At 33.5% G+C, this 16,096-nt stretch overlaps 1 protein-coding gene across 1 annotated transcript; it reads right to left on the bottom strand.

The window, feature by feature from the left end:
• Positions 1-4,207: 4,207 nt before the first annotated feature.
• LOC149540949 (ribonuclease TUDOR 1-like) lies at positions 4,208-13,088 on the bottom strand. Its single transcript, XM_089802020.1, has 16 exons — positions 12,918-13,088; positions 10,671-10,828; positions 10,170-10,244; positions 9,938-10,051; positions 9,549-9,653; positions 9,232-9,438; positions 8,897-9,106; positions 8,451-8,558; positions 8,105-8,275; positions 7,790-7,981; positions 7,310-7,678; positions 6,924-7,151; positions 6,508-6,693; positions 5,494-5,769; positions 5,000-5,380; positions 4,208-4,837 (listed from the first exon to the last, which is right to left on the bottom strand). Exons 2-16 carry the CDS (start codon positions 10,818-10,820, stop codon positions 4,655-4,657), a joined length of 2,955 nt encoding a protein of 984 aa, XP_089658146.1. The 5' UTR covers positions 10,821-10,828; positions 12,918-13,088; the 3' UTR covers positions 4,208-4,654.
• Positions 13,089-16,096: the final 3,008 nt, after the last annotated feature.

Genomic DNA, 16,096 nt, shown 5'->3' with positions numbered 1-16,096 from the left:
CACCTACCACTTAGTATATCTTATTATTGAATACTAAAAATAGTTTGAAAAGCATCAAGCTATAACCTTGCAATGATAGAGGTTTAGCAATCTAGACATATAACTTTCAAACAAATAAGACTAATTTAATACAAATATAAACTTGAAATTTGAAACCAAATTTGAAACTTTTGAACAAGAATGATCAGAGCAAAGCTCTACTCATCTTCCCTTAACATTGTTTTCACTGCTAAGTGCTCCTAAATGAAGAGCATGCACACCAAATCCACAGAAGATACAATATTTGCAAGGGAAAAGAAAAAGGCATCTCTAATATATAGAGTTGCAAAGCAATTCCAAATCTATCACCTAGCTTCTTAGGTGAGTAATATGTCACCTCATTAAAAAAATTAACATTTCAAATATAATAAAAAAACTAAGATTTATAGCTCGTAAAAGAACAAACATCTTGTAAGAGTTCTTTAGGATTTCCATAAAAAAATAGTTTAGCCTAAGAAAATATTAATTCCTAATAAGTATGAACATTGAACTAAATGTTTTTCGTTTCTAGTACGCCAGAATGGGTGTTCCAGTGCTTGTTTACAACTTTCATGTGGAGGTAGCACCTTCTTCCACCAGCTTCGATGCCATTTCCATAAGGGCCCGTTTGGTTGCTGGAATACAATCAGAATAGGAATAGGAAATTAGAATATGATTTGTATTCTTTGTTTGGTGCGTGGAATAGGAATAGGGAATAGGAATACGTATTCTCATTTTACCCCCAGAATGAGCTTTTGTCCATTCCAAAAAATACCTGTAATTGGAATTGCTATTCTTGCATTCATTTTCGCTTTCTCAAATTTGATTAAATTTTCAAATCCGCTTTGACCTGGGGTGAGCGCGAGAACTTTGTTTTCAATATTTTCAAATATTTCAGCGATTTTCCAATGGCGCCAATTGCATCTTCAGAAATATTTTCAAACGGCGTCGATTGCAAGTTAACCCTATTCCAATTTAAGCTTGCATAACCAAACAAGGAATAAACAAGATTGGATTGCATTTTTCCATTCCTATTCTTCATTTTCCATTCTCATTCAAATTTTCTATTCTAATTCTCAATTCCTACGCTTGCAACCAAACGGGCCCTAAATGAAGGAGCATAAGATAATGGATCCAACGATGAGAACTAATTTGAATGTATCTCTGATGAAGCATTAAGTCACGGGTAAATAAGAACCCAAAATAATATACCAAGCAGAATTTCAAGCTTCATATTTTACTCATAAATGCTTATCTGTAACAGAGCGCCACACCAAGACATTAAATGACGGACTCATGATTTTCAATTTAGTGTAATCCACTCTCAAGAAGAATGGGCCACTAAGTTGAGTTATATATTATAATCATGTCTTATTAGTCCCTGCTTATATATAGACAAGGAACTAATGTTTTCATTTGACCCCCCACTACTAATTTGTGCAATTTTTATAATTTGTATTCTAAAGTTTGAAAATACTTTATTTTTAAATAAATTTATTTTCACTAATTTTTGTTTTTCAATTGGTTTTTCTCAATTTTCCTGAGGTTTTAGACATTCTTGTCAATCCAAAATTTTAAAAAATAGCATTAATGATGCATTTATTATATACTTGGAGAGCATTAATGGTTCATTAATTATATGCTTGCCAAGAGTTGCCGGAGTCGATGTTGACATCATACTCCACTTGATCTTTTTTAAATGGTTAAAAATCCGTTCTTATAATTTTTTAAAGTATTTTTCTGTACAGTTGTCAAAATTGTGGAGAAACATTAGCTGACTGCCGACTTTTATTCAATAAATTGTTTACCGTGCATGACACGCCTTTACGGATGTGAAATTATTTTCATGCTCAACTTCCAAATAAATTTAATCGCTGGACTTTTTGAGAAATGGCAAGAATATCGATTATCTTTTCAGACCATGAACATGAGACTATTATTATTATTATTCATTATTATTTCCTTGATATGGATTCCGACTAGTTTAACACATGCCACCATGGTTATTTCAGTCCCCCGGTTATATATAAGACGGAGCCATTAATGTACAGCACAATAAATTGAGGTCGATTCATTTATGCGGACTTTTATAAGCTGTGAAACTAGAATTAAATACTAACAAGAAGTCATATTTAGAATTATGTATTGCTTTTAATTTAAGTTACTATATAATTTATTTATATTTAAAAAATTGAAAAAATATTAAAAAATCATATGATTAATATGTTGATTTTAAATAAGAAAATTTAAAAAATTAAAAAATCATAAATATAGAGTTTGATTTTAAATAATTGTCATTTTAGTTACTTTGTCACGAAACCATTTATAATTTGGTAGTTCAAAAAATATTTATGCGGTCTCTTATGTTATTCTTAAGGCATCATAAATAGTAAATTAAATTTTAATCATTTTGTTGTGGATATTATTATATTATATTTAAATTATTGAAATTTGTATTATAAATTGAAATGTAAGTGTAAAAAAATAAATTAATATAAGTTAATAGTGTATTTCAAATTTAAAAAAATAATAATTAAACAAAAATTATTTTTGAAAAAAAAAAATTTAATAATTTGAACTATAACTATATCTCTGTAAAAATGATATTTATTTTACAAAGTCTAATTTTATATTTTCTCTACAACTATTTATTTTATTTATTAAATATTTATTATTGCATTGTTACTATAAAAAAATCTATAGATAAATACATTAAAAATGTTACTTGTTGAATCTATAAAGTCAAACATTTACAGATCTAAATAATAATAATAAACTTTTTCAATTAAATAATAATATTATAAATTTTTATACTTACTAGTAAATTACTAACTAAACAAAATATATTTATACTTTAAACATTAAAATTTCAAAATTATTACTCCTTAAATATTTGAACCAATTCTCGTTTCTCATTTATTTCACATTTGTAATATTTTACTTCTACTTTAAACTAATTGCAAATTTAGTGTTTAACAAATATTAAAATAATTTTTCACCTTGCTCTTTTGCCTATAGACAGGGACTAGTGCTCGACCAGAGCTCTTGTTTCAATTGATATATACTTGAAAAAGATTTGAGTTCGTTACCAAAAGTTCTAATTCGCTCTTTTTAGAGTGCATCAAAATTCCAATATGGATAAGGCCTCAATTTGTACTTTTTATTTGAATTCAAGTCCAAATCCAAGTACACACTACCTCAATTAATAATTGAATGTCTTGAAAAAAACAAATTCAGAATAATCACTTTAAAAAGCTTCTTTTTGAAGATAAAGATTACTTTGAGTGAAAAGGTGATTCAGAGCACTTCAATCTTCCAAGTCAACCTGTGCATTTATTTCCTTTGGTAAGAATATATTAAATACATACCCACTAATAAGAATAGATTAAATACATACCCACCAATTTGAAATTGTTTATCCACTTTCAAGAAAATGCTTTTGAAGGTGTGCTGATAGTTGCATTAAATAGAGTTAACACTCCAGTATCAATTATAATAATAGATATCTTAAAATTCAAATAATAGATCAATAAAATTCAGAGATGTTTATCATCTAGTATAGCATCTTAAATATATCTATCTAAAAAATACAAAAAATGTCAATTTAAGAGTTACTTTTATTTTTACCTCCGAACTGTTTGAAATTATCATATTATATTTATTATCTAACTAGCTACTTTTTATCTAATTAATACTTCAAAATTAATTTATATCTTACAGTTTTGGTTTTTTTAAATAAAATATATTAACATCAAAAGAGTTTTTTGGATGTTGCTATTTTAGTGGCATATTTAATCAAGAATCCCACAAAACAAAAAAGATGGGTATTTCACGGATTGGAAAAAGCAAGAGCATTTTATCACTCTTTACCAATAGATCTATGTCATAATTCTAACTATGAACTAGTCATATAAAAAGACCTTGATATATCAAGGTAAGATTTAGCATCTACAATAATATCCATCACATTCTATAAATCTTCCAAAAAGTAAATTGCAAAGCAATTGTTCCATTACCTTTCTGGCAAGCATCCTTAAGAATTCAGTTACAGTATACATATTTTTATCAGTCTTTACCAATAGATCTATGTCATATTTCTAACTATGAACTTGTTTTATAAAAGACCTTGATATCTCAAGGTAAGATTTAGCATCTACAATAATATACATCACATTCTATAAATCTTCCAGGGAGTAAATTGCAAAGCAATTGTTCCATTACCTTTCTGGCAAGCATCCTTAAGAATTCAGTTACAGTATAAATATAATAAGAAAGATGATCTGCACAACATAGTTTTGAAATGCTATGTGCCCAATGATAACGCAGCAAATGGGCATTCATGATGCTGATAATGTACAATTGTTTTATTTGCACTTCTAAAATTGCAATAGGAAACGCCTATGATTCTCATCTCTTAGTCCAAGTTGCCACATTATTGTGCAGCAAGTTTCCCCTCATAATGAAGAAGATTATTAGAGTTGTACTCCCATAAATAAAAACATTGTTTCTTAAATTAAAACATCTCAAAACTGCCCAACCATAAGATTTGCAGGGCAAAACAGTACCTCCAATCCAGATCATTAAAAGTACAGCTATTCCTAGAAAGACAACTTGACACTATAATGGCTCTACCACCCTACCGACGACCACCTTTCCAGGCTGAAGGAGCTTCATCTTCATCTGAATCAACATCACCATACTGCCATATGTTCAACCTCCCCTGTTTGGCTTTCTCCTGATGCTCTTCTAAATTATCAAGAGCAAGCTGCCTTTCTTTGGTATCCCACTTTTTCTTCCTTTCCAATCGAGCAAGACCCTCCTGTGAAATAGAGAAATGCAAAAGAGATCAATAACCCTAGACAAGAAGTGTCCAAACAAAGAGATATAGACAGAATGAATTTAGAGAAAATCAATGGCAAATGTATGAATTTCATTTATAAAGTGCACAATAATGATGCTTGACAAGAAAACCCTCAATTACCTGAAGCATTGCTGCATTTATACTTGAGCCTGCTTCAGCATCAACAAGGGTTACTATTAACACAGGTCCTGTCCCTTGCCCTTTTACTTTTCCCCCTGAGGTGTCTCTTTCTTCTACCATAGCCATTAGTTCCTTAGAAGTTCTCAATGTACACTCACTAAAGTAATCTGCTGCTTCATGTCCAAAGTCCTCTTCTAACCCAGGTACTTTTATGTATGCCAGGCTGCAAAGTTGTGCTAGACCAGGTGCAGAAGAGACAGATCCCTCCAATGGTCGCATCTTACTGTAAGGAACATTTTCTTGGTTACCATAGTCAATATAAAACACTTCAAATAGATCTTTTGGAGAGGCTATACTTCCTCCTCGGGGGGCATTAACCACCTGTATAGTTGAAACAGAAATAACAATTTGACAAGCAGCAAAGGAGGAGAAATTATAATGATTTAGATATAAATCTCAATAAAAGCAGCTAATGTTTGTGAAAAAAAACGCACCATTGCCCTATTCCAGGAACCATCTGCACTAAACTGTGCAAGAACAATATCACCCTTTTTTGGATTGAAGCCCACAACGGGAGCCTTTTCTTGGAGACTCAAATTAGCAAGCTGCTGCTGAATGGAAGAAACTCTGGAGTCGCCAGCAACTTGAACATAAAATCTCCCACCATCAAGAACTTCTGTTACAAGAACCTTCAAAACTTCCTTCTTTGATGTTGAATCAGAAGCACTTCCATTAGCAGCTTCTTGACCTTCAACATAATTTTCCCAGACCTGGAACTCTGGAATGTCAGTATATAGATATACCCACATATATATCTTGCAAGTTTCCCTTGCAGACAGATATCATGCACATCTTCAAAACTCATAAAATGAAATATTGATAGCACACTTTTTAATGATTAATTCATTGATCCTGTTGGAAATGTATCAAGTCCAGGAAGGTCTAATTCATTAATCCTGTTACAAGTCCAATTCGTTCATAATGTTCGGGTGACCACTCACAAGTATAACACCAAGCACTACCTGATGGAAGATCAAAGTTCTCGCCAAGTCAAATTCATGCATAATGTTCGGGTGAGTGCTCACAAGTATAACACCAAACACTGCCTGATGGGAGACCAAAGTTCTCCTCATTGTTCATTCATGTTTTACATGATACTAAATCTAGATGGCAGTGTACACTAAGTCCAATTCATTCATAATGTTTGGGTGAGCACTCACAAGTATTACGCTAAGGCACTACCTGATGGGAGATCAAAGTTCTCGTCATTGTTGATTAAAGTTTTACATGATACTAAATCTAGATGGCAGTGTACACCAAACCAATGTATGGCTTCAGAGGTATTGGGGGGTCAATCAGGTGAAACTCCTGAATCTGTGATGAAATAGTGGCTCATAATTGGAGTTCCTAACAACACCTTGAAGATCTTAGATAAGAGCCCAAGCTGATCTATCTCTTACAACAAATCTAATAGGTCATTAAACAAAACAGGAGGTAAAAAGCAAAACCTTCAAACGTTGCTTTCGCGCATTTTCTTCAGCCTGAACAAGAAGGCGGCCATCTGTCCTGTCGGCACTAAAGGATGGATGTAGCTTGGCAAGACCAGCTTCCAATAATGCTACTGCCATGTTGGTTTTAGACTCCCAGAGGGATCCCAAAAATGTGCCAACTCTATCAACTGCTTCAACCTCTATCTGCCATTTGAAAATATACAGTCTAATATTAGATGGGTGCTGTTCTTATTAGTTCTGTGCAGATTGCAAATATTAAATCATTCTATAATAATTGTTTGTCAATATAAAAAGGTTTTACATGCCTAAGATTTACAGTGCTAACCTCACAAATGATAACCACTGACAATGATTTCAAACAAGTGAAACAATTCCCTACATAATCACAAATTTGCTATCCAAAACCTGCATACCTCAACATCACGTTGAAGTATTTTCCTGCGCATGAATGCTAATGCTTCATCTGCATATGGTTCACCACGGCTGGGGCATCTTGCACCAGCAAATGAAAATGCAATAGCACATGTCTCCTTTGGAATTACTAATTTAAAACGATGTCCATTTAAGACAAAATCAACAGTGGCTGATAACTTTGTTTTTTTCAAAAAAGGTAGAAACTCCTTGGTTTGTTTTGCAGATGCCTGCAGAACAAATTTTGAGTAAGATTATTCAAATTATACTAGTGTTTGCTTTCGTGACAAAATTAAATGTAATAGGTTCCAAAAATATTATATATCATTTAGAGGTAAGAAAATATATCTTATTTTGCCAACAGAATTTTCCAAAAGATTTTATTTACCATTGAGAGATCTTTGATATGCATCACAGGAGGATCTCTTGCTGAATGTATTCCCTTCTTTCCATGAATAGCACGTGATTCTGCAGCAAGTAGAGCATCATAATAGTTTGACCGCTCCTCAAAGTCTCTGTGTTTTATTACAGTTCCAAACCCCCTTGCAACAACCATCTCTGCCACATTAGCTCCATCTGGTTGGTTGGAAGCTGAGATTGTGGGGACAACATCCTCAAGCTCGCCCCTAGATGGAGATACTAGAAAGACAGAACCAAAATCCATAACTCTTGAATCTGGCCCTCCTGATGATGGAGGTGGTGGTGCAGGACCATCAGTCCCTACAACTTTCCTAGAATATTCCATTGTTACATAGACCTGCCAAAAAAGTAAAGATAACAAATCATAAAACCTAAGTTCAAACCCACTAAATCCTGTAAACAAAACAAAGGAAACTATTTGCAATTTTCATAAATTGAAAATAGTTACCTGCTTGCCAATTAATCTAGTACGTAAATATTCTTTTGCTTCACGAGCATAAGCAGCTGGTTTTTCATCTTTTCTTCCCATTTTTGGAGATCTAATACTTGACAAATTAACCCGGCGTTCAGCCAAAAGACTTCCAGGTGGACCAGCATCATCAGCAACAACAATGCAATCTCCACTAACAACTTCAATAACCTGAAAATATTGTAAAATTATACAGACAAAATGGAATGCAGCAGTATATTGCTTGCAAAGGACAATTGGGAACATATAAGAGTCTTACAACAAAGTCATCGATCTACCAAAAGGAAGACAAACCTTTCCAGTGAACTTATCATCACGAATAGCTTTTGAATTTGAAGGTGGTGGAACATAATTGGTCCAGATCCTCAATCGATCTCTCTTTGCCTGGAGCTCAGCATTTTTGAGGCGCCTTTTGGAATCCTCCTCCATCATACTAGCACTCCATTCAACAAATTTAGCTAGACCCTATGATGAAAACAGAAGGCGGATGGAGAAAACCCATCAGCATATAAGATCACCAGGCAATAAAATGAAAACAAAGAATAATGTGTAGCACAAAAAGTCAAAAAAATGCTTCAGTTACGGCATTATCAATTCAAAGAAAAACTTCAAAATGTCAAGCTAACAAAAAGGAACTTACATTTTCTACAAGTTCTAAAGCAAGATCCTTCACAACATCACCATCAGGATAATGTACTGAACCAATTATATTACTAAACTTGTCAACCCCTTCTAAAACAACCCGAACCTGCAAATTTACAATCACAGCTCCATCACAGGAAAAAAATGCATGTATGAAAACATAAAGAAAAGGAGCCAAAAGGGGGAAAATTTTGAAATAAGTAAAAATTAAGGGGAGAAAGTTTGAAAAGGTAAATTTTGTATTCTTCCCATATCAAAACTAAAAATGATACAAGACAATGCTTTTGGTCCAGCATACTACAATAGGATACTTTATTTTTGTTTCCACAAACTGCTAACCTCCATTGAGTCAGCCACTTGGAATAATAAGTGGTAAGAGAAGGTTCCAATTTAAAAAATAAAAATAAAAAAATCAGAAATGATTCAAATGAATCAAGAACTCACATCTCTATTTAATACTCGTAATTCTGTGAAATGCTTTGCCTCTCGAGCATATGGATCTGGTGGGACTTCAGCAGACGTAGCTGTGGATGCAGCAAGCCTCTGAGCAGTTGTTAAAGCTGATGTTACAACTTCCCCATTTATTTCCTCTGGGACAACATCAGAGGGTGTTGGGATTTCTGGTGCAGCTGGTCTTCTTCCCATAGAGGGGGACTGTGTCAAAAGACAATCGTGTACATAACAAAACATAAATTAGAAAAAGGTTCTATTATAGAAATCACAAAATGCAAATAAAATAACAGGATGACAGTAACAATGAAATAAATTAAATAACTTACCTGGATCCCTGCCATGAACACTTGAACAAAATTGAACTCGGGGAATAGATAAACCCGTAGTGTACTACCATCTCGAACATGCTCCACAAAAGCTTCCATGGGTTTCCCTTTATTTTTCTCTAAGAAAGACATTGCATCAAAATTGCTTGGATCACCAATAGCTGATGGAGGCAAGCTCCTGATGGATTCCCCTGATGAACCAGGTGTCTGCAAAAATAAAAGCATAAGCAGCACACACAAACAAACTTGCCCAGTAATCTTTATAACACTGGTATCCAAACCTTAAAAATCAGAGAGCAAGTAAATATTTGTATTACCTTGGTCCAACGGCCCAAACCTTGTGTTTTCGCTTGCTCTTCAGCCTGTCGTAACTCTGCTATTTTAGGATCCACTTCTGCTTTTTGTGGTCCTCCTTCCCTAACCTATTATTCCAAATAATATTATAATAGGATATGTATCAGAGATCAATTTAACGAATGCGAGTTAATTAATTTAAATAATAAAATAAACAGTGACTAAACTTGTGTAGGAAAATCTTGTGCAATACAAAGAGACATATTTGCAACAGCAGGCTCAGTCAGTGAAATCATTATTTCATTAAAGCGGATTTCTCTGCTCATAAATTTTGAAAAACTTGCCAAACAAGTGAAAGGATTGTTAATGTTTATAGTTCAAACTTAAAATCTTAGAAAGGGACAAAATGTACCTTTGCCCATCCTGCAGAAACGACCATGTTAGCAACATTTTTGCCATCAAGATAAACTTGTCCAAATTCTCTGTTTATTGTGGGCACAGTGTAATCAACTCGAAAGGTTACTTCCTGCCAAAAACAGACAAAAAATTATTGAATTTTGTCATAATTTTATAATTATCAAATCCGAAATGGAGTGAAAACATATCGTTTGACAAAAAAAATACAAAAAAGCAACATTTTGCACCTTTCCAATACAGAGCTTCCTCAAAAATTCTCTACTCTGCCATGCAAATGGCTCATCTTCAGTCCCTCTACGAGCCTACATTGCATAGAAATATTATGTTACTTCAATCATAGAATGTCACAAGCCAATCATGAGCAATGATAAGCTCATTGGGATTGGAAATGCAGTTGGCTGTAAGAAAAACAAATTGATTATTACGGAAAATAAGGAATTTGTTTTCTTTGTCATTGAAATTTATACCAACGAGATAATTTAGAGTTGAAAATTACAGGGTAACTTTTATGCAACCTAAACATTCAAGCAATACCTCTAAAAATGAAAAAGTAAGCAAAGACCACCCCCAGGAATACTCGGAACTAACTAAAAATTTATTAATAGAAGGGTCCAGATAGAGTTATTGGCATAAGTAAATTAACAACTCCCCGAAATAAAGAACAGGCGCTACAAAAGTCCAAGAAAAAAAATACAGCACAGATGAGAAATTCAAGAAAAGAAAAGTACCAGTTTGGGTGCTATAATATTTGCTAGTGTGATTGTCTTTTCAGGTGGCAGCTCCGTCTTTGTACTCGCCATTATCAGAAGACTATCACCAGAAGGTACTGCTTTTACTTTCCCTTTCAGCCATACTGGAGACGATGCTGCCGTAGCCATATTTAAACCTGCAATTACACCAATGCAATTTCAAGAAATTCATATCCATTCTTTTCTCTCCAATACAAGAAATTATAAAAATACAAATTGAAAACTACATACAGTATTGAAAATCAGAATACAAGTTTGGAAGAACTAAATTGGTCTCATTTTTTTTTTCTTCATGTACATATTATGGCGTCACATTCATATATTATATTGTAGTTGCAATCTTGCATGTAACAATGCATTAAATATTGAACGTGTAGCTAAAAGTGAGCTCGTTCCAACGTATAGACAATGGAAATTTACAGATATGATAGTGGCTTAATCTAATATTGAATTTCTAAATGTGCATATCCAGACCATGCCATGACAGAACTTAAGCACTCAAGAACTGTGTTACATGAATCTCAACGCCGAGTCTCATTGCTTCAAAATCTAAAATTCAAATAAAAAAGAAAATAGGAATCATGAGGTACAAAGACCCAATGGAAATCTGATTATTGATGATCATCATACATGTGGATGTATAATATAACAAAATCGGTCTCACTATTGTCAAATAGTCCATATGAAAAGTACATTTTGTCATCCTAATTTCTTTTAGGGGGGTTCTCACTTTTAACAATCAAACAGCCACCTAGGTTGCATAGAAACCATGCAGAAAGAGTCTGCCTATTCCTAGTATTAGGCTATTTGAAATCTTCAAATTTAAATGGAAACTACATCACAGAAACTTAAGAGCATACAGCAGTAATCATTGCATAAGAAGGATTGTAGTGGTAGAGATGCACATAAACCAAATGACCCCTCACTTGAGAGAAGTTTACGGAAAATCAAACGGATGAGTGAACAGGGCTCACTGCCAGATCGTGGGTTTAAGATGAACAATAATTTAGTAGATAGCCCAGCGTAGACAATACTATTGCCATTTTGAATAATAAGATTACCACTTAATCTAGCATTTGCAAGATCAGGCTTATAGCACGCCCTGAGACTATTTCTAATATTGTTCTAACTACAGCACCCAAGAAGGATATGATATAGCCTAGAAGGATGTTCAGTCAGTGTCAAAAGTACAGCCATATTAAGTTAATCTATGTTTCTTTGCCGTCGATATAAGATCAATGATGCCAGTATAGGCAAAGAAGCATATCATGCGTCCATCTGCCATGTTGTCAACAATACAAACATACTGGAACATGTTCTCCACACTAAAACCCAACAACCTTGGGATTGTTGGCTGCTGCAGAAATTTGATATCAGACAACAAGGGTAACAAATGAGATGTGCATTTAGCGTGGTGAGACAGTGCATATATTTTGAACTGTGTTAATCTCTGCAAGCAAGAAGCTTGGGACCGGGGGCCTAATTTATAATTATCCAATGAAAGAATAATGAATTGCACATTAAAAGCTATTCCTACATTTGATGGAACCAACATAAATCACATAGAGACAGACTGAATGGCGTGGCTTATACTCTTGTCAATATGCCAAGCGACCTTGATCATCTAAATTTTCGGATCCTCGAAGATTGATTTTAATATGGAAAGACAAAACTTTGGAATGTAAATCTTGTTTTTTTCCTGTAGCTAAGTCCGGTCAATCTACATTCCGTTACAAAATCCGTCTGGATTTGTACGCACTACCAACGCCGACCATGAATCTCAGGTCATCCTAGTTAAAATTACATAACAAAAAAGAAATTCATTAATCACTACCACCCCCAACAAATGCACATATCCAGATCCATAAGCAATTCTATGGAAGATAGCATAGAACCCAAATATCTTATATCTAAACAATTTATATCAGACAATAAAATCATACAACCCAGACATCCTTCAGAAAATTTCAATCAAAATTCCAAGAAGCGATTTTGAATCAGATAAGACAGATCAAATGGACCAAAATAATCCACCTAATTTTTCTGATCAAAACATCACAAAGGTTTTTGAACACATCATAAGAAGACCTCGTCGATCTCTCATGTCTGCGTTCTTTTATTTTATTTCGTTTCTCTCCTGCTTGTTTTTTGATAAATCTGTGCAAACGACACTACCTTAACTGCGGAAAAAACACAACGAATTCAATAATCTAAAACCCTCCATACCTATCCGCTTAGAGAGATCCGCCCGCAGGGAAAAGGCCTCAGAGGCCTGAAACTGCACCAACACAAGCCTAAAAAAAGGATCTTCGACCCTCTAACATGTGATCTGCAAGAACTAGATTTTAAAAAATTATTGGCAAAAGACGAATATTGATCCAATCGAAGAAGCAAGACACGGGATCCTCCAGCGTTTTCTGTATATAAGGAACAAAGCACTGGTAAATAATAAAAACTAAAAATTAGAAACCTCCAAAAACCGCGACGGTAAACTGTATGCGGTTCACATGCTGCTCCTGGGTATTGACAGCTTGCGAATTTAACTGCAACAAAATTTTGACTCTTGACATATACGGCTGCGATCCTGTCCGAGCCTGGCGGAGAATCTGATATCGTCCGTATAAGAGTCGTATGATTATTACGCCGCTCAGATGCTGTCCGCTTTATTGGATTCAAGTAATTAATGCGAGAGGGTTTGTGAACGGAAAAACTGGAGTTTGCATTGGATATAAATGGAAGGCTTGGCAATTTCAAAGGGATAAAAGTGAAAATTTATGCGGGTGGTTTCTTTTTTTAAGATTTAGAAGACCGTATAATATTCTAAAGCCCTTTTTTTTAAATGGTGTAATTTGTACAAGTTAGGTTTATCTATTTGTTCATCATCTTTATCTATTTAGGCACATTCATGATTTCATTTGTTTTTATATGTATTTTTATATACTTGCTAATTATTATTATATCTGTCATATTTAAACAGCCTTCTCTCTTTTTACATTGTCCTTTTATTATGCTGAATCAATTTTCACATGTGGTACTAATTTCATAGATTTTATTTTGTATGTTTTTAAATTTGAATTTAGATTTTACAAAAAATAAATTGTTTTCTATCTTAAGGTGAGTTGAGTAGATATATTTTCATGAGATTATTGTTGTTTTATAGTGGTATCTAAGGTATTAATTTGTATTTGAGAAATATTTGTTATTTTGACTTTTTAGATAAACACTTGCAATTTGTATATTAGGAAACAACATTTATTTTAGAATATCTAGAATAGGTAGAATAATTGGTTGAGGAATTTGGGGTTTAGTGTCCATCCGAGATAAATTCTCTCCACTTGAACTTACCTTGGCTTGTTTCGGTCTAATTTGTTATACCAAGAAGTTATAAGGGGCTTGCCTTGCCAAAGTGCCAAGCTTGCAAAGGAAAAGGAAATTCTTAAGAAACACCAATATGAACCTTGTGGTACCCTTTTTCTTTGTTTTCTTTACCAATTTCCAATATCTTGATATGAGCACATACTAATTTCTCTTATAAAGTTGAAACAAACATAGTATAGACCTTTGGGGATATATATTGTAGCTTGTAAGTCTAAGTAAATTTAGGCAGGCTAACGACATGTAAATTAACACTTCAAGAACATGAAAGAAGAAGAGTAGAAGAAATATACACATAAGACATTAGACAATATAAAGGAACACCAATATACATGGAGAAAAATTATTTTAATTAATAATTTCACACTCTGAAACGTTGAACTAATACATTAATTTGCAACAACAAACATGAACTAAAATACATTTATAGGCTTGTTGTTAAAGTAATTAATGTCTAAAACTTAGTCGAGGTCTTACACCTTCAAATTAAACAGTCAATGGACATACTGAGATGTTAAATCAACTCAACCATAAATGTTGGACTAAACTAGTCATTGGCATGATTGGCAAACCAAATGTTGAGCAAATGACTCAAGCATTGAGTGAGCATTAAAGTGTTTTCTTTGATTGGCAATCAATTAACAAGAAGACTAAAGTGTTGCAAGATAATGCAACCATCGGTAGACTAGCATACCAATCAAGATAGAAGCAAAGATACAATCAAGCTTATGACAAGTAGACAGACGTAGAAGTTAGATGGTCACAATTGAGTCACCCCTAACGTGGCAAAACCAAGAGAAGGTTTGATAGCAACTTGACATGCACGCAAAGAAAATTGGTGAAAGTGATAGAAGGAAGCAAGGATGCAAATAAGAGAGATAATTGTGAGTAAAAGAAAAATTGGTGCTCAAGCACATGAAAGAAGTAGTGAACAAAGATCGTTCACTAAGTTAAACCAAAACAACAAAGGAGATAAGAGTATCTTTATGGAGTATCACAATGGATCTATAAGACAAGTTGTGTCTCATTTTTAGATATAATCTTTAGTTTTATTTCTTACCATTATAACTATTGTAAGCCTTTGACAGGGCAAACTTGTAATAAGTCTTTGAAATCCCCTAACAAGGTATCTCTTAAAAAGGGATCAAAATCTTCTAATGAGGTAGCCTTAACAGACTAATGTAATCCTAACATATTATATTCATTCCTAACACGATAGGTTCTTAGAAGGAACATGCATAAGACTTTAACAAGGAACCCTTTTACTTACAATGAAAGGCTAGTGGATATATTACTCTCACCATGATTTTTACCCTTGTACTGAGGGTTTCCACGTAAAAATACATGTGTCATTGATGCATGCATCTCTATGTGATCTTGTGTGGTTTTATAGCATTGCATTTGTTAGTTTTTGTATTATAAATGAACTAGCAATAAGGTTTGTAAATAAGATTGTTGCTTTATTTGGAAGAATTGTATGTACTGATTCACCAACTTCCCCCCCCCCACCAGTACCGATTGGGTAATGCCCTGCCAGGCAACCCAAAAGAAATTAAACTAAAGTTTCACTAAGTTTGTCAAACATTTCTTTTAAAGATAATAACATAAACAAATAATATAGCAGAAGCAATAACTCACATGCATACAACTATCAAATAGATTACATCTCTTAAGGGTTCCATGACATTGAATCACATGTAAAAGTTTATTAATATTAAATCTAACACATACCAAAATGCACATCATGGAATAATCACAAGTGTGATTCTAATTCAATAATATATAATTACATAAGATGCCACTTGGTAAAATCAGAATGCATGATCATCCACTGTACAAGTCACAGGGTATGAAAAGCTCAAAGAATATCCATCATAAATAAATACATCATCTCATAAGATCTTTGATAAATCAAGTACAGTATAACAAGGTATAACCATCCAACAAGATTAGATAGAAAGTAACAACTGGACATGTTACGGTTTTAATGCCAGAGTGAGAATGATTATCTCCCAATTGGTTTCCACCCC

This window comes from Cupressus sempervirens, chromosome 9 (assembly GCF_028749045.1).
Source record: "Cupressus sempervirens isolate cs-2001-9-10 chromosome 9, ASM2874904v1, whole genome shotgun sequence".
NCBI classification, from domain to species: domain Eukaryota; kingdom Viridiplantae; phylum Streptophyta; class Pinopsida; order Cupressales; family Cupressaceae; genus Cupressus; species Cupressus sempervirens.
This window is presented reverse-complemented; position numbering and strand designations above follow the sequence as displayed.

Bases quoted from the DNA above. Each gene is read 5' to 3' on its own strand.
- LOC149540949 (XM_089802020.1), bottom strand. From the start codon at position 10,820: ATGGCTACGGCAGCATCGTCTCCAGTATGGCTGAAAGGGAAAGTAAAA. The intron at 8,559-8,896 runs GTGAGTTCTTGA...GTAAATTTGCAG, and splicing joins TACGAGTATTAAATAGAGAT to GTTCGGGTTGTTTTAGAAGG. The intron at 7,152-7,309 runs GTAAATAAAATC...TTTGTTCTGCAG, and splicing joins ATATCAAAGATCTCTCAATG to GCATCTGCAAAACAAACCAA.